The sequence below is a fragment of the Xenia sp. Carnegie-2017 genome, unplaced genomic scaffold (assembly GCF_021976095.1).
Source record: "Xenia sp. Carnegie-2017 unplaced genomic scaffold, XeniaSp_v1 HiC_scaffold_71, whole genome shotgun sequence".
Lineage (NCBI taxonomy): Eukaryota > Metazoa > Cnidaria > Anthozoa > Malacalcyonacea > Xeniidae > Xenia > Xenia sp. Carnegie-2017.
The window spans coordinates 330,886-354,603 of record NW_025813539.1 but is presented as its reverse complement, the minus strand read 5'-3'; the positions used below and the strand labels follow the sequence as shown (position 1 = coordinate 354,603).

General features: G+C 34.2%; 4 protein-coding genes and 2 long non-coding RNA genes across 13 annotated transcripts; 2 read left to right on the top strand and 4 right to left on the bottom strand.

The window, feature by feature from the left end:
* Window positions 1-3,390: 3,390 nt before the first annotated feature.
* LOC124459308 (carboxy-terminal kinesin 2-like) lies at window positions 3,391-7,798 on the top strand (the record flags this gene model as incomplete). The annotated part of the gene is made up of 7 exons (XM_047008796.1): window positions 3,391-3,618; window positions 3,826-4,113; window positions 4,275-4,445; window positions 6,351-6,489; window positions 7,013-7,152; window positions 7,448-7,521; window positions 7,650-7,798. Coding segments are annotated over 7 exons (1,122 nt in total), but the record flags the coding sequence as incomplete, so codon positions are not given.
* A 2,137-nt stretch (window positions 7,799-9,935) lies between these two features.
* Window positions 9,936-11,783, bottom strand: LOC124459256 (zinc finger protein 501-like). Of its 2 annotated transcripts, XM_047008758.1 has the most exons (3): window positions 11,742-11,767; window positions 11,442-11,649; window positions 9,936-11,227 (listed from the first exon to the last, which is right to left on the bottom strand). In XM_047008758.1, exons 1-3 carry the CDS (start codon window positions 11,763-11,765, stop codon window positions 10,152-10,154), a joined length of 1,308 nt encoding a protein of 435 aa, XP_046864714.1. In that variant the 5' UTR covers window positions 11,766-11,767; the 3' UTR covers window positions 9,936-10,151. The 2 variants fall into 2 exon arrangements, with proteins under 2 accessions (XP_046864714.1, XP_046864713.1); XM_047008757.1 differs by having other exon boundaries at window positions 11,442-11,783.
* A 1,249-nt stretch (window positions 11,784-13,032) lies between these two features.
* Window positions 13,033-18,548, top strand: LOC124459259 (probable C-mannosyltransferase DPY19L3). Of its 6 annotated transcripts, none has more exons than XR_006953535.1 (7): window positions 13,033-13,160; window positions 13,434-13,787; window positions 13,889-14,020; window positions 14,773-15,039; window positions 15,878-16,106; window positions 16,877-16,933; window positions 18,223-18,548. XR_006953535.1 is itself a non-coding variant. In XM_047008762.1 (7 exons), the coding sequence occupies exons 4-7, from the start codon at window positions 14,894-14,896 to the stop codon at window positions 18,260-18,262; spliced, it is 477 nt and encodes a 158-aa protein (XP_046864718.1). In that variant the 5' UTR covers window positions 13,033-13,160; window positions 13,434-13,787; window positions 13,889-14,020; window positions 14,873-14,893; the 3' UTR covers window positions 18,263-18,548. The 6 variants fall into 6 exon arrangements, 4 of the variants coding, with proteins under 4 accessions (XP_046864718.1, XP_046864717.1, XP_046864720.1 ...); XM_047008762.1 differs by having other exon boundaries at window positions 14,873-15,039; window positions 18,218-18,548; XM_047008761.1 differs by having other exon boundaries at window positions 18,218-18,548.
* Window positions 15,560-17,602, bottom strand: LOC124459271. The gene is made up of 3 exons (XR_006953548.1): window positions 17,529-17,602; window positions 15,917-16,091; window positions 15,560-15,762 (listed from the first exon to the last, which is right to left on the bottom strand). It is a non-coding gene; the product is annotated as an uncharacterized LOC124459271 (long non-coding RNA).
* On the bottom strand, window positions 18,544-20,903 carry LOC124459277. Of its 2 annotated transcripts, XR_006953555.1 has the most exons (3): window positions 20,882-20,903; window positions 19,295-19,342; window positions 18,544-18,592 (listed from the first exon to the last, which is right to left on the bottom strand). It is a non-coding gene; the product is annotated as an uncharacterized LOC124459277 (long non-coding RNA). The 2 variants fall into 2 exon arrangements; XR_006953554.1 differs by lacking the exon at window positions 20,882-20,903 and having other exon boundaries at window positions 19,295-19,375.
* Window positions 20,904-20,910: 7 nt separating this feature from the next.
* On the bottom strand, window positions 20,911-23,713 carry LOC124459254 (D/L-glyceraldehyde reductase-like). The gene is made up of 3 exons (XM_047008755.1): window positions 23,481-23,713; window positions 22,257-22,364; window positions 20,911-21,143 (listed from the first exon to the last, which is right to left on the bottom strand). The coding sequence occupies exons 1-3, from the start codon at window positions 23,641-23,643 to the stop codon at window positions 21,010-21,012; spliced, it is 405 nt and encodes a 134-aa protein (XP_046864711.1). The 5' UTR covers window positions 23,644-23,713; the 3' UTR covers window positions 20,911-21,009.
* Between the last annotated feature and the right edge of the window lie 5 nt (window positions 23,714-23,718).

The following is a 23,718-nucleotide window of genomic DNA, read 5'->3' as shown; positions in this document are numbered from 1 at the left end:
CCCAATAATTCATGCACAATATGCGATGTTTGTTTGGTGAAAGATTAAAAATCATTTCGTCCAACTAAACAAATTTTGTTTTCTTATCTTCAATTTCTCTAAAGTGATGTTAGCTAGCAAACTGTTTTTCACACATCGTTACGATAGACAAAATCTTTCAAAACTATTTGTGTAAAACGAACAGACTCACTTGAATGGCACTATCGCAGACAAAATGAAACATGTGTTAGAAGCATTAGTTACGACATAATCCTGGGTCGAGAGAAAAGATTTTATTCCAGAATGAGAAATATTTCATTCAAAAATCATACGAAAGTTATTTACGTTGTTCTTTCTGTCATTGGTGTAACCTGTTCTGAGAAAATGCCACCGCTATAGAAAATTACCATTTTTTATTTCTATAGAACTTTTATCATTTTGAAATGAGTAAAACCAAAAATGTTATCTATGTTACAACAACCACCACTTCGCAAATAAGAAGCACTTTTAATTGGAATTTTCATTTACCGCGTGGTAAAAACTTCGCGCCAGGGACGCCGGACTTTTACAATGTCCGAGTACAAACGTTTAGACATGATTTACAATCGATGTGATTAAAGTATACTTTCAAGCTGTAACTGACGCACTGACTAACTTGCAACTGCTTCTAACCTCAGGTTAATAAAGTCCTGAGAAGGACTGTTTTTGTTGTTGTTGACTGACGTTTCGACAACCTTAGCGGTAGTCATCGAACGACAAGGTGCACAATTAAGGTGCAGTTTACAAAATAAACTGCTCCGAGTCACGAATGACAAGGTGTTCTTTGTCACGAATGACAAGGTGCACCTTGTCACAAAGGACAAGGTGCAGTTTACAAAATAAACTGCTCCGACTGCCACGCCTCCTATATCGGGGAAACTGGCAGGAACTTAAACATAAGACTTACTGAGCACAAACGAGCTAATAAGAAACAAGACAAAACTAATCACATTGCTGAACATCACCGAATCACAAAGCACAACATTGACTGGGATTCGGCAAAATGCATCACTTACAGTACTGACTATAGACAGGGGCGTAACTAGACTTAGAGTAATGGGGGGGTGTGGAGAAAATTTGCCCTGCAAAAGGGCGTTGCCCACAAAAACAAGGACATGCATTACAATTTCTTGAGTAAACATTATTTCTGAGGACAACGTTTCAGCGACAGTTTTTTTGCAGTGGTTAACATTTTCAGCCAATATGTTTAATTCAGCTACACAATTTTCTCATGACAGGTGAGATTTCTCTCTCTTCTTGTTCGTTAACAGATTATTCTTCATCAACCTAAAAAAGACCAAAATATAATTACTTTAGAAATAACATTTTAAAAAATTAATTTAATTATTTCAATGTCATACTCAGATATTACAAACCACATCCATATTTTCCTCTTCCTCTGAATCAACTTCATTTATCTTGTTATCTATAATTAAAATTATATAATTATGTGTTCACATTATATGATCACTTATGATTTTGCGCAACGTATAGTTTGGGTCCAAATATCTATAACATTTTGCAATTGTAAAATTGTATAAACCTAGATTGTACAGGTTTAACACCAAAAAGTGCAATTGTATAAACCTAGATTGTACAGGCTTAACACCAAAAAGTGCAATTGTATAAACCTAGATTGTACAGGTTTAACACCAAAAAGTGCCTAGAGCGTAAGTTAATGAAATTATTTACTGAACGAAGATAGGTTTACATTTATATGTTTCTACAAGACCAAGCTATCAAACAAAGAAGTGAAACAATTTAAAGTTGATGACAAATTTTCTTGTTTGACAATTTTAACGTTGGCAAAGAAAATGCCATATTTAATTTAACAACTTTTACTCAATTTTGTCTTAAACACTGTGCACTGGAAACACTGTATAGAATGTCGGTTTTAAAATGGAGTCAGAATATCACCAGTTGTAGAACTACGTTTTCATGTATGTTTCTATAAATACTAAGAGCTCTAATGCACGAGTTTTCTGAATGACTTTTTATGTTGGAATATGTTTCATTATACAACAAAAGCAAACCGGGCTTCAAGGTTGAGCAAAAATATTATAACCACTAATTTGAAAATAAGCTTAAAAGAATAACCTTAGTCTTTCCACTTTTCATTCCCAATTGCTTATAACCTCGGCGTTATACTTATACATTTCCACCCCTTGTCTATGTGTACATGTATGCCTTATTTATTATAACTGGTTTTGCTCGTTTTTATTACAGTTGTTCCCCCAAAGCGTGCTCCATTGGACTATAAAGGTCGTATGGAGGATATGGAGCAGTATCTGGGTACATTAAAAAGTACCCAGCAGGAAAGCATTCAAAGAATTGAGATATTGGAGTCACAGAAACACCAACTTCAAGGAAACGTTGTGATGAAAGAAAAAGAAATGGAAGAAGTATGTATTTTGAATGATTTTGGTTTTTTAAAATGCATAATTGCTTTTCTCTGTTAGGAACTTACGACGAAACATTGAAACATTACATTGGGGCGGTCACCTGTAAATCTGTCGTGCTATGCAAACTTTTCTGTGTTTAATCATTGTAAAAACATTTTCTTTAAAAATGATTGATGATTGTGCTCTAAACTTTACATACCAGGAGTTCTACTTGCGGCCTTGCTACGCTAATGAAACATTTAAGTCACTAAAGCCTGTTTTCCACTTGCCACGTATTGTAACGTATCGTAGCAAAACGTAACATGGCGCATGCGTACTTATGAATTTGATGGTCAATAGGCGCAAGCACGCATGCGCCATGTTACGTTTTGCTACGATACCTTACGATACGTAGCTAGTGGAAAACAGGCATAAGTCAGGTTTTTTTATTGCCGATTTGATTTTATGACTTACCCATGGATTAGAAATGCTGCCTAAAAACATTCGTCTTTGCGAACTTCTTTGCCTTCGCATTTCATTTAGAACTGTGAAATTTCCTTAGATAGAGATGCATGAATATAATCTGTACGTTTTTGTAGGCGGATTGTTAAAGTGATCCGAACCCTCTGGATCAACGATTTAAAAACGATACTTTCACTTCATTGAGTGCTTGCTTTGCAAAAAAATTAGCGAAATTCTGACTAAGAAATTAGTTTGATGTTGATTTTAAGAAGCGCAATTTCTTTGTCGCACTCCAAAAGTACGTATGAGAGTTAGGGAACATTTAGAGTCCGTTGGGTCTTACTGATTTAAATGCTGAAAAGTCGTCTCCTCCTCTACGTATAAATATACTTTTGTGTCCTCATTGAAAAAGCTTTTTCTTCAGGCTGCAGCATTGAGTAAAAAATTGCAAAATCGACTGAATGAAAAGACAGAAGTTGAGGAAGAGTTAAGAGGCGAAATTGAGAGGGTGTTGTCGGAAAAAGATTTAATTGATCGTGAAAGAGAAGAGTTGAGAACAAGAGTTTGTGAACTGGAGGCGAGACTTCGAGGTGAGGAGACAATACGACGTCAGCTTCATAATAAAGTACAAGAGTTGAAGGGTAACATTCGCGTCTATTGTCGTGTTCGGCCAAGTCTGCCTTCAGAAACTAGTGTTTCGCTCATTAATATGGAGTTCGCCAATGACACTGATATTATTGTACGCAATAACAGCAAGGTATGTGTTTATTTATGTAGACCTTTCAATCTTTTATTGGGAACAGTACGCTGTTCCGTAAAATGCATTACGCTGTTCCTTTCAATCTTTTATTGGGAACATTACGCTGTTCCGTTTATTTATGTTTACGTACGCACATAAACATACCAACGTTGTTTGGTGAATATTGAAGATTGATTCAAATGTTTTGCAAACTTTCCTGTTTAGTCTAGTACTTTGTCTAAGAAAAGCCAACAAGCCAGAATGTCATTTTCATTTGACAAAGCATTTTGTCCAGAAACCACTCAAGTAACGATTTATCAAGAAACAGCACAGCTAGTTCAAAGTGTGCTTGATGGATACAATGTTTGCATCTTTGCGTATGGTCAGACTGGATCAGGTAAAACATTTACAATGGAAAGTGATATCAAAGGCCGTGATACGTGGGGTGTGATACCACGTGCTATGGAACAAGTCTTCTTTAGTGCCAAGGATCTCATGAGTAAAGGTTGGAAGGTAATAAATGTCAATTTTGTACACATAAAGTATATTATTAATGACGAGTTGACTTTTCAGAAAGATACATGTAGCTCACGACACATGATTATGTTAAATCGCTCGATTGGGGTTTTTCCAGCCATTTATTCAATCATGATTTTTCCCAAAACTTTATGTAGTACGAGATACAAGCGTCTTTTCTCGAAATATACACCGAGACAATACGTGATCTCCTTGGAAACCCTGACAGCAAACATGAGATTAAACAAGTAACCACAAACAATGGCAAACAAGTCAACGATGTGTTTGTTACCAACTTGAAAGCCGTTGCCGTTACATCATCCGATCAAGTAAGTAGCATTCTATTTCGTCATCGGCCTAAGTCGTTACGGGGCCGTACGAAAGGCTGTAACACGTGTGCGCAAGCAAGATTTTTTTGAAGAGGTTTTTTCATTTCAGTTTTTTGGATTTTGCGGTTGTGGAGTGAGTTATCTGTGTTGCTTTAAGTTTATCTCGTTTTAGGTTATGGTTCCTATGTTTTTTTTTTAAACTTTGTTTCGCCTTAGTTTTACGTTTTTAGCTCTCTATTATTGAAGCAAACGATGATATCGTTGAATTTCGTAATTAGTTTTCTCATACTAACATGCCGGCTACGTACGTCTCCTACGTGAATCGCCATCTTCTATGTAACGCAAAAAATTATGTGTTTGTAAATGTAGATTGTCCAGATTGGTATAGTCCTGAGAAGGACTGTTTTTGTTGTTGTTGACTGACGTTTCGACAACCTTAGCGGTAGTCATCTTCAGAGTTCATCTCTGAAGAGTCATTTTGACTCTGTATATGGCTTCCACTAAGGTTGTCGAAACGTCAGTCAACAACAACAAAAACAGTCCTTCTCAGGACTATACCAACCTGGACGATCTACATTTACAAACATGTAACGATACTCTCGGTCAAACCATTTACTTTACTGCAAAAAATTATGGTTGATAATAAGAACTTAATACTTCCCTCTCTCAGCATCCGTGGTTTCTCAAAAATCACAGCAATCGGCGACAAAGGAAGCCAATGCACTAGCCTCATAAGAGGCAACACATGCAGCCTCTGATGAAACATAAGCCCGTCTTCTGATTAAGCTTAAACGTTATACAACAGGGACAGTGTTCCCCATAACACGCAAGTATAGCCTTTTTGAAGGAAATGATCACCCCTTTAATTCCAAAATTTTTGATGGTTTCCTTTATGTTGCCTTCATACGGCAACGCTGAGAGAGAAAGTTTGAGAAGACGAAAATGATGGTTTTCTTATAGTTGACTCTCGGGCTTCTTCTGATCATCCAAAAGACGCATATCAGATGAGAAAACTAAAATTGTTCATAGAAATTAAAAGCAAGCCACATGAAATGCTTTTTCGAGTTGATTTATACAAACAGCCAGTGTATCCCCTTAAAAGAATCTGTGACAACTGTTCTTCTATTTGAATAGGTAGAATAGCAAAGTGGAAAAGTTGAATTTTTAGAAAGGCAATATATTTGCTCCAGTAAATCATTTGCAAAAGAACATGCTTTTGAGGGGGTTTTCGGAAAGGCTTCCAATGCAAATTGTACAAAGCTTGTAAAACCGGTTGCTAGTTTTCTCTTCCAAAATTCTCTTCTTTTCCCAATACTGCTATACAGAGTACTATCTTTCAAAAGAACTTAACACTACATATCATGAATATATGAGTACGAGCCTCTTCTCTCAGTTCTTCTTCCAGCCTCTTCCTCCAGTTACGCCCATGCTCGTCCAGTTACTCAGCATAAACCGTTACACTCGCTCTTTAACACTGGTTTGCGCATGCATCGTGCTGTATCTTGTACAACTTCCATTTGTAACTGTTGACTCGTAGAATTCCTTCTAATTTGCGTTATAATGTTTTACGTTGCGTACAATACACTGCTGTGTTGCATCTTGTTTGTAATTAATAAAATGCTTTACATTCATTTGTCATCTAAATATACTAGGAGCTTTAGCACGATTACGGCTACGTGTTTTGTTGTCGCAACAATGTTTTTGCGCCAAAATGACGTAAGTCGTACTCGTAGTCTTTGCTAAAGCTCCCTATTATTTTGTAACGTACGTCATTTTTAGGTAAGTGAGCTTGTCATGGCATATTTACTCTTTAAGAAACATGATTACAATGAGTGTGGTCTCACTCACTTTTTGCTATTGTTTTTTGTTATTTTATATCTATATTGTAAAATTTTCATACTCTAGGTGTCCAGTTTACTTCGAAAGGCTTACGAAAATCGTTCTGTGGCCGCTACAAACTGTAACGATCGCTCGTCGAGAAGTCACTCTGTCTTTCAACTAAAACTCGTCGGGAGTAATGAGATAAATGGGGAACTAAGTCAAGGCAGGATTATGCATATTTATGTTTTTGTTTTCAGTTTAAGAATTTTTGAAATAGTTCGTCATATTAGAATATGGATGTTGACTATCGACTTAGTTCTATATGATTAGTCCAGCTTTTATTCTGCTTTAACACGTTTCCACGCGGTAAAACAGGGACTGCGCAGCGAAATCAAATCTGGAGGGGGGTTGGTTAAAGCCTGTTTTCCACTAGGCACGTGTCGTAACCTATCATAGCATGCGCCCTGTTACGTTTTGCTACGATACGTTACGATGGCTATTGGAAAACAGGCTTAAGACATATATTAACTAAATATACTACGTCTTACCTTGCCTTTAATTTAGCTAAAATGTATAAATGTTAGCAAAAACTTTATCTGGGGAAAAAGTGGGGTGGGGGTGGTGTGTGCTCTAGTCCCCACTCTCTTTGGCGCCGTGGCTGTAAATGTCTCCTCGAATTTATTATATATTCAGTAGCAAAATTGTTATCTATTGTTTTGCGATGACGATGAGCTAAATTTTTTCAGGGGTATTGAGTTTGGTTGATCTGGCGGGTTCTGAAAGTATAAGTCAATCCGGATCAACAGGATTAAGACTTAAGGAAGCTAAACACATAAACCAGAGCCTCACACATTTGGGTACAGTCTTCAACTCCTTGGCTAAGAAGGTAAGCATATACTTACCTTATGATGGATGAACTTTAATTCATTGACAGGAGATATGATTTTTGTATTCTATTAACGCTGTGCACAATGCGATTTTCAAACATTACATAAATATAAGAAAAATATATACATCTGCAACAATAGACCGTTCTTTGAAATTCCAACAATAAAAATTGCATGTTTAGATTATTTATTCCAGAAAATAAATGTTTGCGTGTGTTTTTAAATTTTACTCAATCATACGTAGCTTATACTGTGTAGAGAGATGATAGTCAAATAAATTATAATACATTTTAGGCTAGTCACGTGCCTTATAGAAACTCGAAATTAACTCATTTGTTGCAAAACTCTCTTGGTGGTAACAGTAAAAGGTTGGTATTACTGAATATATGTGTATCAGATTTTCATCAATGTACGCACGTCATTGTAGATGACATGAAGTATTAACATGTGTTAGTTGTGATAATTAGTGTATGTGAATAATACATTCATATTTCAGTTTGATGTTCGTGAATGTTTCTCCTCGCGAGGACTCTTTCCAGGAAACCCTATGTTCACTTCGATTTGCCACTCAGGTATGATTCGTATATGTCATAGCATGATTTCGAGTGCAATTCGGGGAAAACATGCACGAGTGAGTTTTTCAAAGACTATCAAAATTGCACGAGTCTGAAGGACGAGTGCCTGTTTTTCCCAAATTGCACGAGAAACCATGCTATTACTTATTAATAATATACATGAAAAAATTTCTCAATCCTGCCGGCAAGTTGTAAATATCGACCAACTCGTATTTTTGAATTCCGTCAAATATTACTTTTCATAACACCATAGCTTCCGCACACGCAGCTAGAACAAGGTATCTACTTTTAGCAGTGTTCATGTTTTCATACAGAAATACTTTGAAAACGGTGAACTGTAAACTCGTTCGACAAAGAAAATCAACTTGAAACTTCGCTAGCCATTGTAGTTGCTTTGTTTACAATAACTTAAACTTTCCCCCCTTCGAAATATTGTATTATGATTGGCTCTTACGTAGATCACTTCTTTGTTTGACTAACCAATTAGGAGCACAGTTTTCAAAAATAAATTGCACTGCTCATAACCAATTGAGAATTTTTTTCATGTATATTCTAAATACAACTTTACACCATATGACCAACCTTACACCATATGACCAACCTTACACCATGTGACCAACCTTACACCATATGACCAACTTTATACCATATGACCAACCTTAACACCATGTGACCAACCTTACACCATATTACCAACCTTACACAATATGACCAACCTTACACCATATGACCAATCTTACACCATATGAACAACCTTACACCATGTGACCAACCTTACACCATGTGACCAACTTTACACCATATGACCGACCTTACAACATGTGACCAACTCCACACCATATGACCAACCTTAAACCATGTGACCAACCTTACACCATATGACCAACCTTACACCATATGACCAACTTTATACCATATGACCAACCTTAACACCATGTGACCTTACACCATATTACCAACCTTACACAATATGACCAACCTTACACCATATGACCAATCTTACACCATATGAACAACCTTACACCATGTGACCAACCTTACACCATGTGACCATCCTTACACCATGTGACCAATAATAAGACTTCTTCACTCTCACGTTCATGTAGTATTGCAGTTTGCTTTTCAGCTTGACGTTGATATTTTATTTTAATTTCATCAACCTTTCGTTTCATTCTTCAATATGTAGCTTTGTTTGTTTTATTTTAACGTAAACAATTGTAATATTGGTACTGCTCAAAAGTGAAGAAGTGATTTCTCAAGGCTAACTTTGTAGATAAATAAAAATTATTTGCGCGGATTTGCGTTGCAGTTTTATTGATGTATATCATTAGAATGATAATATAAGAATTTGAGAACTACTTCTTCATAGGAATAATAGCGTTATAAAGTATTAAATGATAATTCAATGTGCACAAGACAATGTCTCAGTTCATATAACGCTACATTCTGGGTCTCATATAAACTTATATTGCTGGCGGTGAAAAATTGATATGAGTAGTTTAGCACCTTTTGTTATAACATCAGACTAGCACGCTAGTAGCAAAGATTAAAACAGTTTGAAATGTTCTTGTTGAATGAATATGTTACATTTAAGAAATAGAAAAACATTTCCAATATTCTGTAGAGTTATATAAACACGCGTTGCAGGTCACTGTTGCAGGTTCGCTACCTGCAACAGTAATACAGTTATGTACGAGTAATATTTTATAAATGTTAAATAATTATGCTTTGCTGTTTCCATTAGCCATTAATTAGATCATGCTAAAATGTTCAAAGTGGAAGTTATTATATGATACATTGTACTGTAAAGCACATTTTGAATCAACCATATTCAATGTTTTTAAACATCCATGATTCTGCTGAAATTACAATCGAATACGAAATACTCTAAAAAAGAGAATTTACAAGTCCGAAATGAGTATTAGAATATGGAAATGCTTTAAACTTGCAAAATTATTCACTTCTATTCATTTGGATGCTTATTTGGGGAATAAAATTATTTTCAACTTACAAACAGTAAAAGAATAGACTGGCTTGCTACATTTCACATCCAATTGAAATCATTGAATCATATCAAATGAAGATAAGTATAGTCAAACAACGTAGTATAGCTATCTATACTACAATTACTAATATTAAAATAATTAAATGACTATTGCATGGAAAATTTTTACAGAAGTAAAAAGCATCAAATTTTTTCACTGATTACCTCCATCATAATTTCTCTAAGGATTTCATTTTTTCATGATGGCAGTCCTTCACAAGATTAGAAGGGCCAAGGCCTCCTTCTTGTCAGCCTTACTCTCAATCAATCCTTTGTAAATCCCTTGCAACAGTATTAATATCATAAATGTTACTTACGAGCATAGATCTTACCGTGTTGTTTCAAGTTACTCTTCTTATTAAACGTTTTACCAAAATGTTCACATTGATAAGGTTTTTCTTGTGTGTATCCTCATGTGTCTTTTAAAACTATTAGACTTATTAAATCTTTTACCACAATGTTCCCATTGATAAGGTTTCTCTCCAGTATGTATCATTACGTGACTTTTTAAGTTACAAAGCTGTGTAAATGTTTTACCACAGTGTTGACATTGATAAGGTTTCTCTCCTGTATGTATCCTAAGGTGTTTATTCAAATCACAATTCTGTGAAAATGTTTTACCACAATCTTCACATTCATAAGGTTTCTCTCCTGTATGTATCCTAACGTGTCTATTCAAGGCACTATTGTGGGTAAATGTTTTACCACAATGTTCACACTGATAAGGTTTCTCCCCTGTATGTATCCTAAGGTGTTTATTCAAGGCACTATTGTGGGAAAATGTTTTACCACAATGTTCACATTTATAAGGTTTCTCTCCTGTATGTATCCTAAGGTGTTTATTCAAATCACAATTCTGTGAAAATGTTTTACCACAATGTTCACATTTATAAGGTTTCTCTCCTGTATGTATCATACCATGACGTTTTAAGTTACCAAGCTGTGTAAATCTTTTACCACAATGTTCACATTTATAAGGTTTCTCTCCTGTATGTATCATACCATGACGTTTTAAGTTACCAAGCTGTGTAAATCTTTTACCATAATGTTCACATTTATAAGGTTTCTCTCCTGTATGTATCATACCATGACGTTTCAAGGTACCAAGCTGTGTAAATCTTTTACCACAATTTTCACATTGGTAAGGTTTGTCTCCAGTATGTATCCTAACATGTTTATTCAATTTAGAAAGCTGTCTAAATGTTTTACCACAATGTTTGCAATGATAAGGTTTCTCTCCTGTTTGAACCCTCACATGTCGTTTTAATGGTGGATTTTTTCCGCATTCATTTTTCATGTGAACATTTAGATAGTCTTCACTACTGTACTTTCGACCACAACGTGGACATTCCCAGGGATTCGTACAAACAAGCATTGGACATCGTTTTAAATGTTTCTCTAAATAATCGGGATAACTATACATCCTTCCACAGTGTCTACAGCTGTGACCTCCAACTAAAAAGAAAAGTTAGAATTACATCACAGGATAAAGAACTGAATGATCATACATAATTCCATTGATGTACTTCAAAGCAATGAAATTTGTTTGAAAAAGTTCTCCATCGTTAAAACAACTGCATTGTTCACAATTTTAAAGCAAATATCAAATCACAGTAATGAACTGATGTTTAAAATATTCTTGACTCTACACTAAAAGTAAAGTACTTACAAATGTTAAGATCATCATCAGGCACATCTTCCACTGTATAAATCTTTTTGGATGGCTTTCTTAATGATCGTCTTAAAGAAGTCTTTTTCAGAGCTTTACAGTTATATTTGATGGATTTTCTTTTAATGATGGATTTAGTTTTTTTGTCATTTACACCGTTGACCTTGGGTTTTGACGTTGACGAATTACCGATTGTTTTAGAAGAAACCTGTAAAAACGTTTGATTGAAATTCATCCAAAAAATGTGAAAATGTTTACTTAGCGCTCATCCTTTCCTTTTATCCATTTTCTAAAACATACCTGTTTATTTGCAAATTTCTTCATGACTTCAGTTTTTAATGTTGTTTTAAAAACTATAAGAAAGCAATTTCATTTTTAAAAAAACTATACTTCTTACAGTCAAAATTGAAAATTACAAAAGAAATTCCCAGGGAACGACGTGTCCTACGCTTGCACGAAATCTTTCTAAAGCAAATTGTTGGAGATGTAATGTTTATCTCAAAAATAGTTTTTGTTCAAAATCGTAATGAACTTGTAACTTTGTTGATTTATACAACAGCAGACAGAAAAACATGTCGATCATTTCATACGCTTCAGACGAAACTGAAACACCATTACCGTTGAAGCTGTTCTATCGTGTAAACGAGGTTTGTCAGATACTATCAAAAATGAAATCAAGATTAGGGCAGCCTCCACCATACAATTGTCCTCTATGTGTGAAAAGAGATTTATTTCAAGGTAACACAGGTGGCGCAAGCTCGATAATTTTTTTTGGGGGGTGGCAAATACTCATATATGCATGTCCTACCTTAGTAGCTTCTATTGAAATCAATTGTGGGTATGGATTAAACAAAAGATTAAAACATACCAATATATAAATACCTTCTCCTTCAATTATCAATCTTGCCCCCCCCCCTCCGCATAAATGGTCACACAATATGAGCTTTTATATTTTTTTAGTACAGTGTTTGTTTTACCGCCGCTTATGGACGGCGAACATAAGGGAACTAATAAGAGCCGCGGCGTTAAAACGAGCATTCACAGTAAATAAGCTGTGCATAGATGATGTCATAAAAACCTTTAAAAACTTCTTATGTATCATGTTTCTACATATTTGATTCCTTATAAATGATGGAGAATATCTAAAGGTTTCAATTATATTTCATAATCTGATATGTAGTGAAATCACTCAAATACAGTTAAAGTACATCATGTAAAAAAAATTTAATGAAGATAACAACATTGAACTAATATAATTAAAAAGTAAAGTTCCATCGTTCAAATTAAATACGTTTCATCATTGCAACCTACTTCAATCCAGAGACGAAGCAACTTGAAATTGTCGATAAAACTTTGTTTGATGTAGAACGTTCCCAAATGGTTCAATTTTTTAAACTTGAATTCAGACGTTTATTGCTCTTTAAAATCATACGCACCAAGTGCCAAGTAAATATTCAACGTTCACCGTAGGTTTTGAATGTTTTGTATCACATTTCAAGTTTTGGCGGAAATATGGCGCATGCGTGGTAGGCCTAGTCTAGCAGCCGGAAATCCCCGTATCATGATCGGAGATCTTTTTTACATTTAAATGTCGTCTTTACACACTTTTGCACTGTGTTTTTCAACATTTATTGAGTTGTATGATAATCAAGACTGTGTCATGATTAGTTAGTATGCAAGAAGAACGACACAAAGTATCTCATACTTTATCATATTCAGGTGAGGGAGAGGGGGGGTGTACTTGTTCTTGGTTTAATTTTAATGACAGAGAGGATAGAGTTGAGCATTGAGTTGAGGAAACTGTCAAATTGACCGATTCGTCGAGATTTCTAAATGTACATGACTTTCCATTAAAGCTATGAATTACATATGAGCATTGATACATTAAACAATGTGTATTGAGTTAACAAATGCTTGTTAATAATTTGACCATTTGTTCATTGTTGTGTTGTCATTAAATTCAAATGGAGATTTCATTTGATTTGCATACAGATTAAAAAGATGATGGCTGCAAATGGAAATTACTTGATTTCAACATAATTTCAAATTTTGACAGTGAACTTGTTGTTGGTTTCTTTGAAATATCATAAAAATTCATCTGCTTGACAGTAAAAGTTCGCATCTAGTTTTCATTGTGAAACATGCAGCTGACAAGTTGCAGAAGAAACAAACGTTACAAAAATGCATTGCTGAAGTGGCAAAAAATTGAAAAGATTTCATGGAAAGAAAACTTTTACTAAAGCACTTGGTAGGAGGGGTGGTTATTTTATGACAGAGTCAAGAGGGGGTGAATGCTTTAACAAAAGCAATTTAGAGCAAGGATGGTTACTTCATAAGTTGAAGAAGGTATTACTCGCCATTCATAAATGTGTTTTGAAACATAAACATATATCATGATTATTAGCATTTATCTTATCAACAAAATGATGTGAATATTTTCATTTTAGTTATGAAATATGTCCTTTGTAATCATTGGTTCCCTGTTGTTTGTCTTTGTTCTCCAGTTCATGAATGACATGATCATTAAATGATTGGTGTTAACAGTTGCATCATAATTGGTTATTTCAAAAGTTAGCAAGGTATGAGTTAAAATGATGAATAAATTTGCACGTAGGTAATAGCATGGTTTCTTGTGCAATTTGGAAAGAAACTTGCGCTAGTGAGTTTTTAACTATCAAATCAAAACAGCATGAGTCTGAAGGATGAGAAGAACTTAGAAGTCCATGTTTTCAAAACGATGCAATTACTTATTATTAATATGCTTAAAAAATTTCCTCAATTTTGTTGATTGTTAGCTTCAGCACAAATACATTTTGAACCAAAAGTTGATGAAATCAATCGACTTATATTTTTCAATTTGTTAGATATTTTTTTTGTTGAATCATTGCCTGGTTGCACACATGCACATAGCCAAAAACATGGTACTTTTGAAAGTGTTCATAATTTTGGCAATGTCATGCAAATGCTGAATTGTAAATTGGGTCACCAAAGACAAAGAAAAATCTACTTAAAATTTACATTGAGTTATGGCAGGCACTGTTATTGCATTCTGTTACATTATTGTATATTTACAACTTGCAAATGTTTCATTTCATTGGTTTTTATGACTTTATCATTGTTTTGAGAAACCTTAAGGAGGGTTTTAAAATATGACTAAATGATATTGACTCCTGGATGCATAAGCCAGAGGTTGATCCAAGAGGAATTTGTATAGGGCATGCTTTGGTTTAGATTTGATTTTGAAAGCAACTTTGAGTGTGTTGCTATTGATAAGATGGGTATGACCCTACTGCAACTTTGATAGTAAATCCATCTCTACTTGTGTTTTTAGATAATGAGAGACAAAGTTGGCTTGATTGCTAAAAAAATGTGTCCAGCAAACCTTGTTTGTATCATATACAACCATCTTAACCAACTGTGTTTTTTGTCAGTTGTAAAGAGATTTTGATGCTATGCTGTACTTATGTAAGATGTCATTTCGTATGCTACCTGTGGACACATACTGGCGTTTGACTGAGGATGTGGTCTTTCCTTGTTATGTATTTGCTGTGGTCTTTGGTTTTACATTACTGGCTGTTTGTGTTCTTGAAGAATGGAGGTATACCTGTATTTTTGTTACATTCTGACTAGTTCTACTCGATTAAAACATGATCATGATTTTAACATTTGAAATTTATCGTTGATCATTTTCAATTTTAAACATTGATTTGTAAAACAAAGAGGGAATTTATGTTTCAGTACCTGGAGCTTTGATTACAAGTACATAATGACTTGTTGGTATTGTCCATGGCTGGTATTCTTGGGTTCAGAGAAATGTTAAAGTGTTATCACTAGTGATGCACCAATATACATATTTAGCGTTATAACAATCAGCAGATATTTAAATGCCGATATTGTGCCAATACCGATATTTTATGCCATTTTACGAAACTTAAGCATCATAAAGTATGCCAATTTATGCTCACCATTGACTGTTCATTTCATAAAAAAATATAAAATTCAAAGCGGTTATTTACACTGCAGCCATATTTCACAACACAACCCAATTGTCAATGGAAATTGATATCATGTGGAACTAAAAAGTTTAAAGTAGTATTAATTTAACAAAAATTGTTAAGGTAATATATATTTAGTATTGTTAAACTATGATTAATTTCAATTGTATTTCTATTTCGATGCAATGTTTAAATGTCGGTATTATGAGCAATGAGAACGAAAAATACCAATGGCGTTATTCTGTTTTGGAGACGGTACGCAGATATCGATGTCAGTATATCACTAGTTATCACCTTGTTCATATCGACTGCCTTTAATGCTGGTACTATACAAAACATATAGACTGTACTTGTAGGGATAGAAAGGGCTATAGTGAGGGTTAAATACCGATAATTTTTCTCACTTGAAAAAAAAAACAACATACTACATTTCTTTTTTAGTGGTAATGATTTTATTTCATGGTGGAAAAATGTTCATACTTCGTTGAAAAGACGTCCTGAAGTCGTTTATCATCTTGTACAAACATTCTTCTTTACCTTTATGGCCGTAACTACGTTGAGATTTAAGTTTTTATGGATGCCACATATTTGCATTGTCGCCGCAGGAATAATTTGTTTGCAGGATTTGTGGAGCTTTCTCTTGTCGAAAATTTACCTGACATGTGCAAAGGTATGAGATTATATTATTTAATATGAAATGACTTGTTTGTAAATGTAGATCGTCCAGGTTTGTAAAGTCCTGAGAAGGACTGTTTTCGTTGTTGTTGACTGAAGTTTCGACAACCTTAGCGGTAGTCATCTTCAGAGTCAAAATGAATTTGACTCTGACTTTTGACTCCGAAGATGACTACCGCTAAGGTTGTCGAAACGTCAGTCTACAACAACAAAAACAGTCCTTCTCAGGACTATACCAACCTGGAAGATCTACATTTACAAACATGTAACGATACTCCCGGGTTCAAACCATTTACTTTAATATGAAATGAATTACAGAAACTCAAATCACAACTCGGTTGTGCATTTTATGAGCAACTTTAAGGTACATACATCAAGGTACATGTTAAACACTAGATCGTTTAACGATCCATAAAGATACAACTAAAAGCAATTTTGAAATACGCCATGATAATTTATAAAATTCATTTAGATACATTGAGACATTAACATGCATTATGTAAGATACATTAACATACATCAGCATACATTGTGTAAGAACTTTAACATACATTAGGATACATTTTGAAATTAAAGATCCATGGAGATACATTGTAAGAGACATAATTTTTTACTGCTAGATGTTCGTTTTATTTTTGAACTAATAGTGATTTGTCGTCATTGTTTTACGATGAGATGAGACTGTCTCAGAAGATACTCATTTAAAGTTATATGTGACCAAGTATCTTTATCATGGAATCATCGTAAATTTGCTCTTTTTCACAGGCTAAAATTGGAAGTTCCTTGGTTCCGATAATTTTGATTGTTTTGGTGTTGTGTCAGGTACGATGTGATCTTAAATATTAACAGTTTCTGCTGAAGTTATTTTATATTTTAATCAAGGCGAGATTTTAAGGGGAGGCGCGGGGAGGTGGGCACGTCTCCTAAGATCGCTTTTCCCCTGACATGTTTCCCACCTTCCCTTGAAACGTAGAATTTTTCCCATTCACTGCCAAACACACGCCACAAACTCGAAATATAAATTCTTAAGTAGAACTGTAGAAAATGAGACATTTCCGTTATCTGTCAAATGAAATCCGACAAACCATGAATTTGAGGAGAATTCAACCAATCGGAGCACAGGTTTTTAATGGGCTATTTTATAATAGACTCTAGTGTATGCAGTATTTGTTGATATTTATTAGTATACTCGTTAAAAAGTCTTAAATCACATGTTAAGTAATTATGTTCACAGGGTTATCGAACGTTAATAGAGAGGACCATATTTATATATTCAGCTATGCCAGGCTGGTTTCTTTTGAAACTGAAATTGTTTTCAAAAGATAATAGCCAAGTATAGCTGAATATATTAATATATTGCCCCACCTCCAATTGACGTACATATCCTGAGAAGGCAAACAACCAGACCTCCACGCACCTTAAATCCGGTCTTGAGTTTAATCTGATGTATGTGATTACTATATAGAGAATGGAAGGAGCGTTGAACGAATTAAAAGATTTGAAAATTCATGGTCCATCTGCAAAATTCTCTTTGATTGATTTGATTGATTGAGCTCAGATCGAACGGAGCTCACATGCTTATGCAATCAGCGCATGCGTTGCATTGATTTTATTTTATAATGAACATTGAATAACAAGTAAATACTTCATTTACTTATCATATTAATCCATCGCAATGACCATTGACACAAGCCTTCGGCAGCAGTGGACGCAGTCTTGATCTTATCGGGATCGAATTCCGGATTCGAGGTGTACTTCTGACGGATGGTTTTCACAACTTTGGCGTCATTTTTGTTCAAAATCATTATTAAATCTTCATAAAACACTGACAACGACCCCTAGTTTTTTAATCTCTTTGTTTCCAATGTTTAGGTTAGGACAATAAAAATTATACGATAATTCTTGCTACTGACCAAAACTGTAGTGATCACATGAACGATTTGGCGGAATTTTTTCGTTCATGATGATGATATAATAGTTGAGATTTAAGAATGTTATAATTTTGATCTTGTTTTAGTTAACAGTTAGGGATGTTTTAATTGAGACGTGACATAGACAATACTAACATTCAACTCAGTTCTTTTAATTCACTGTTTCTCCCTGTAGAGTAGATTTGGCTTTGGAAATTATGAGGGAAGAAGAGCATTGTAACCATTGCCTTTTAGAAGACCAGCTTCAGAGTGAAAGCGTGGAACGCAGAATCATATATGTAAATTAACAATTACTCACATCTTGCTGGTTAACCACGTACCTCAATCGCATTGCTATGAATGTTTATACAAAACTCAACACTAACTTCTATGTAACTACTAAATAGAGTTAATTGCATAAATATTGAGACGAAAGTGGGGTGCTTTATTGGGAAGTCTGACTCTTATTGAGACAAAACTGCTCTAATTTAAAGGCAATAAATATTTGAGGAAAAATACTAACAAAATCCTGCCTTGTTTTTCTTCCTCTTTAATCCATGCTCTTTCATTCCTAAAAAGTAAAACAAAAGTACACGAATTTTGTTTCAAGGGACTATATATCACGAATTTTCATGCAAAAGACTATATATCACGAATTTTCATGCAAAAGACTATAGTACACCAATTTTCATTCAAAAGACTATAGATCACGAATTTTCATGCAAAAGACTATAGATCACGAATTTTCATGCAAAACACAATAGTACACGAATTTTCATTCAAGGGACTATACATCACGAATTTTCATGCAAAAGTCTATAGTAGACGAATTTTCATGCAAAAGACTATAGTACACGAACTTTCATGCAAAAGACTATAGATCACAAATTTTCATGCAAAAGACTGTAGATCATGAATTTTCATGCAAAAGACTATAGATCACGAATTTTCATGCAAAAGACTATAAATCACGAATTTCGATGCAAAAGACTATAGTTAACGAATTTTCATGCAAAAGACTATAGTTAACGAATTTTCATGCAAAAGACTATAAATCACGAATTTCGATGCAAAAGACTATAGTTAACGAATTTTCATGAAAAAGAATGTAGATCAAGAACTTTCATGCAAAAGACTATAGTACACGAATTTTGAATCGAAAGGGTTGTATCTTATTGAGACGAAACTGGGTGCTTTATTGGGAAGTCTGACTCTTATTGAGACAAAACTGCTCTAATTTAAAGGCAATAAATATTTGAGGAAAAATACTAACAAAATCCTGCCTTGTTTTTCTTCCTCTTTAATCCATGCTCTTTCATTCCTAAAAAGTAAAACAAAAGTACACGAATTTTGTTTCAAGGGACTATATATCACGAATTTTCATGCAAAAGACTATAGTACACCAATTTTCATGCAAAAGACTATATATCACGAATTTTCATGCAAAAAACTATATATCACGAATTTTCATGCAAAAGACTATAGTACACCAATTTTCATGCAAAAGACTATAGATCACGAATTTTCATGCAAAAGACTATAGATCACGAATTTTCATGCAAAAGACTATAGTACACCAATTTTCATGCAAAAGACTATAGATCACGAATTTTCATGCAAAAGACTATAGATCACGAATTTTCATGCAAAACACAATAGTACACGAATTTTCATTCAAGGGACTATACATCACGAATTTTCATGCAAAAGTCTATAGTAGACGAATTTTCATGCAAAAGACTATAGTACACGAATTTTCATGGAAAAACTATAGTACACGAACTTTCATGCAAAAGACTATAGATCACAAATTTTCATGCAAAAGACTGTAGATCATGAATTTTCATGCAAAAGACTATAGATCACGAATTTTCATGCAAAAGACTATAGTACACCAATTTTCATGCAAAAGACTATATATCACGAATTTTCATGCAAAAGACTATAGTTAACGAATTTTCATGCAAAAGACTGTAGATCAAGAACTTTCATGCAAAAGACTATACAAGACGAATCTTCATGCAAAAGTCTATAGTAGACGAATTTTCATGCAAAAGACAATAGTACACGAATTTTCATGGAAAAACTATAGTACACCAATTTTCATGCAAAAGACTATAGATCACGAACTTTCATGCAAAAGACTATAGTACACGAATTTTCATGGAAAAGACTGTAGATCACGAATTTTCATGCAAAGACTATAGTTCACGATTTTTCATGCAAAAGACTGTAGATTACGAATTTTCATGCAAAAGACTATAGTACACGAATTTTCATGCAAAAGACTATAGATCACGAATTTTCATGCAAAACACAATAGTACACGAATTTTCATTCAAGGGACTATACATCACGAATTTTCATGCAAAAGTCTATAGTAGACGAATTTTCATGCAAAAGACTATAGTACACGAATTTTCATGGAAAAACTATAGTATACGAATTTTCATGCAAAAGACTATAGATCACGAATTTTCATGCAAAAGACTATAAATCACGAATTTTGATGCAAAAGACTATAGATCACGAATTTTGATGAAAAAGACTATAGATCACGAATTTTGATGCAAAAGACTATAAATCACGAATTTTGATGCAAAAGACTATAGATCACGAATTTTCATGCAAAAGACTATAAATCACGAATTTCGATGCAAAAGACTATAGTTAACGAATTTTCATGAAAAAGAATGTAGATCAAGAACTTTCATGCAAAAGACTATAGTACACGAATTTTGAATCGAAAGGGTTGTATCTTATTGAGACGAAACTGGGTGCTTTATTGGGAAGTCTGACTCTTATTGAGACAAAACTGCTCTAATTTAAAGCCAATAAATATTTGAGGAAAAATACTAACAAAATCCTGCCTTGTTTTTCTTCGTCTCTCAGATCGCCACACCGACAGCAATATGTACATCACAAGTGCTACAAGCGACCAGCGCGTCAGGGTACATTTCTTTCCCAATGGAGAGAGAAATATTTCGATCATTGACAATATTTTCGACACTCACCAAGCTTGCTAGTTATGAATATGTCAGATCTTTTAAGACCATATTTTGGTAACAATGTTTTCAAGCTTTTTCCGATGTCTTCTTCATTCTTGTAGGCAGAAGCAGTGTCTATAATACACAATAAAATAAAAACTATAATTCTCTTATCAATTTCAACGACCATTATTTTACTCTACTTATTTTCAATCATTTTTGGTGTAATCCTTGTGAAGTATGTAAATTCTTTCTCAGTTTATTTGACAGGCGCAATTATGATGCAGAAAACATTTACAAGAGGTACAATGCATGCATTATTCTTTCTTGGCCATGTACGTATGCACAGGATCTTGCTGGATAATTTGGTCGAATAAATTTTATATTCCCTTCACCATTCTTCTAATTGATTACAACATTGATCCTCGCGTTTAAGTTGCGCTGCTTTAGGCCAATGAATCAGATATAAATCTAAATATTCGTATCCGATGTTTTCTATTGCTCGTAAACACGCACTGTACGCAGTATCAAGACATTGATCATTTAGAGCTTTACACAAATATAAAAATATGGTTACAACAAACTGTCTTCAGATTGGAATTTCCATCGAGCAGTTACCGTACAGAAGTAAAAAACCGTCTTCCCGTTTTACGGTTATTGTTGTAGCTAGATCCCTTCAATTATTTACGCTTACTGTCTTGTCTATTTAGGAATACGTGTCCTCTCTTCACCAATTACTGCAAAAAACTGACTTAATGCAGAGCGGTTTTGCTATGACATAACATGCAAATTGGAAATTGCCTATAGCAGAAAAATAATTCAACTGATTCGCTATATCAAAACTTCATACATCTGCATCCGCTCGCAAAATGAAAAAGCCTTGCTGAAAAATTTTGTATCACGAAAAAAACACGACATCACAAATTGTCCTAGACAGACCAACAAAATGTGAAGCTCAAAAAATATCTCAAACTGGTCCGGGTGTGGCGGTCTGAGTTAGCCATTATACTGAGATTGTATTCCGTACACTCCACAGTAATAACGCATTATATAGTCCTAATACTTACAAACATTATACACCTATTTTTCGGTTGATTTCTGAATATTTTAATATTCTCAGTCTCTCAGATCGCCACACCGACAGCAATATGTACATCACAAGTGCTACAAGCGACCAGCGCGTCAGGGTACATTTCTTTCCCAATGGAGAGAAATATTTCGATCATTGACAATATTTTCGACACTCACCAAGCTTGCTAGTTATGAATATGTCAGATCTTTTAAGACCATATTTTGGTAACAATGTTTTCAAGCTTTTTCCGATGTCTTCTTCATTCTTGTAGGCAGAAGCAGTGTCTATAATACACAATGAAATAAAAACTATAATTCTCTTATCAATTTCAACGACCATTATTTTACTCTACTTATTTTCAATCATTTTTGGTGTAATCCTTGTGAAGTATGTAAATTCTTTCTCAGTTTATTTGACAGGCGCAATTATGATGCAGAAAACATTTACAAGAGGTACAATGCATGCATTATTCTTTCTTGGCCATGTACGTATGCACAGGATCTTGCTGGATAATTTGGTCGAATAAATTTTATATTCACTTCACCATTTTTCTAATTGATTACAACATTGATTCTCGCGTTTAAGTTGCGCTGCTTTAAGCCAATGAATCAGATATAAATCTAAATATTCGTATCCGATGTTTTCTATTGCTCGTAAACACGCACTGTACGCAGTATCAAGACATTGATCATTTAGAGCTTTAAACAAATATAAAAATATGGTTACAACAAACTGTCTTCAGATTGGAATTTCCATCGAGCAGTTACCGTACAGAAGTAAAAAACCGTCTTCCCGTTTTACAGTTATTGTTGTAGCTAGATCCTTGCAATTATTTACGCTTACTGTCTTGTCTATTAAGGAATACGTGTCCTCTCTTCACCAATTACTGCAAAAAACTGACTTAATGCAGAGCGGTTTTGCTATGACATAACATGCAAATTGGAAATTGCCTATAGCAGAAAAATAATTCAACTGATTCGCTATAGCAAAACTTCATACATCTGCATCCGCTCGCAAAATGAAAAAGCCTTGCTGAAAAATTTTGTATCACGAAAAAAACACGACATCACAAATTGTCCTAGACAGACCAAAAAAATGTGAAGCTCAAAAAATATCTCAAACTGGTCCGGGTGTGGCGGTCTGAGTTAGCCATTATACTGAGATTGTATTCCGTACACTCCACAGTAATAACGCATTATATAGTCCTAATACTTACAAACATTATACACCTATTTTTTCGGTTGATTTCTGAATGTTTTAATATTCTCAGTCTCTCAGATCGCCACACCGACAGCAATATGTACATCACAAGTGCTACAAGCGACCAGCGCGTCAGGGTACATTTCTTTCCCAATGGAGAGAGAAATATTTCGATCATTGACAATATTTTCGACACTCACCAAGCTTGCTAGTTATGAATATGTCAGATCTTTTAAGACCATAGTTTGGTAACAATGTTTTCAAGCTTTTTCCGATGTCTTCTTCATTCTTGTAGGCAGAAGCAGTGTCTATAATACACAATGAAATAAAAACTATAATTCTCTTATCAATTTCAACGACCATTATTTTACTCTACTTATTTTCAATCATTTTTGGTGTAATCCTTGTGAAGTATGTAAATTCTTTCTCAGTTTATTT

Excerpts from the sequence above, each read along its gene's own strand:
- LOC124459259 (XM_047008764.1), top strand. The coding sequence starts at position 14,894 with ATGCTGTACTTATGTAAGATGTCATTTCGTATGCTACCTGTGGACACA. Across the intron at positions 16,107-16,876 it reads TTTACCTGACATGTGCAAAG|GCTAAAATTGGAAGTTCCTT; the intron begins GTATGAGATTAT and ends TCTTTTTCACAG. Across the intron at positions 16,934-18,217 it reads TTGTTTTGGTGTTGTGTCAG|AGTAGATTTGGCTTTGGAAA; the intron begins GTACGATGTGAT and ends TTCTCCCTGTAG.
- LOC124459256 (XM_047008757.1), bottom strand. The coding sequence starts at position 11,676 with ATGAATTTCAATCAAACGTTTTTACAGGTTTCTTCTAAAACAATCGGT. Across the intron at positions 11,228-11,441 it reads TGATGATGATCTTAACATTT|TTGGAGGTCACAGCTGTAGA; the intron begins GTAAGTACTTTA and ends TTTTCTTTTTAG.
- LOC124459254 (XM_047008755.1), bottom strand. The coding sequence starts at position 23,643 with ATGGTCGTTGAAATTGATAAGAGAATTATAGTTTTTATTTCATTGTGT. Across the intron at positions 22,365-23,480 it reads ATTCATAACTAGCAAGCTTG|ACACTGCTTCTGCCTACAAG; the intron begins GTGAGTGTCGAA and ends TGTGTATTATAG. Across the intron at positions 21,144-22,256 it reads ATTCATAACTAGCAAGCTTG|ACACTGCTTCTGCCTACAAG; the intron begins GTGAGTGTCGAA and ends TGTGTATTATAG.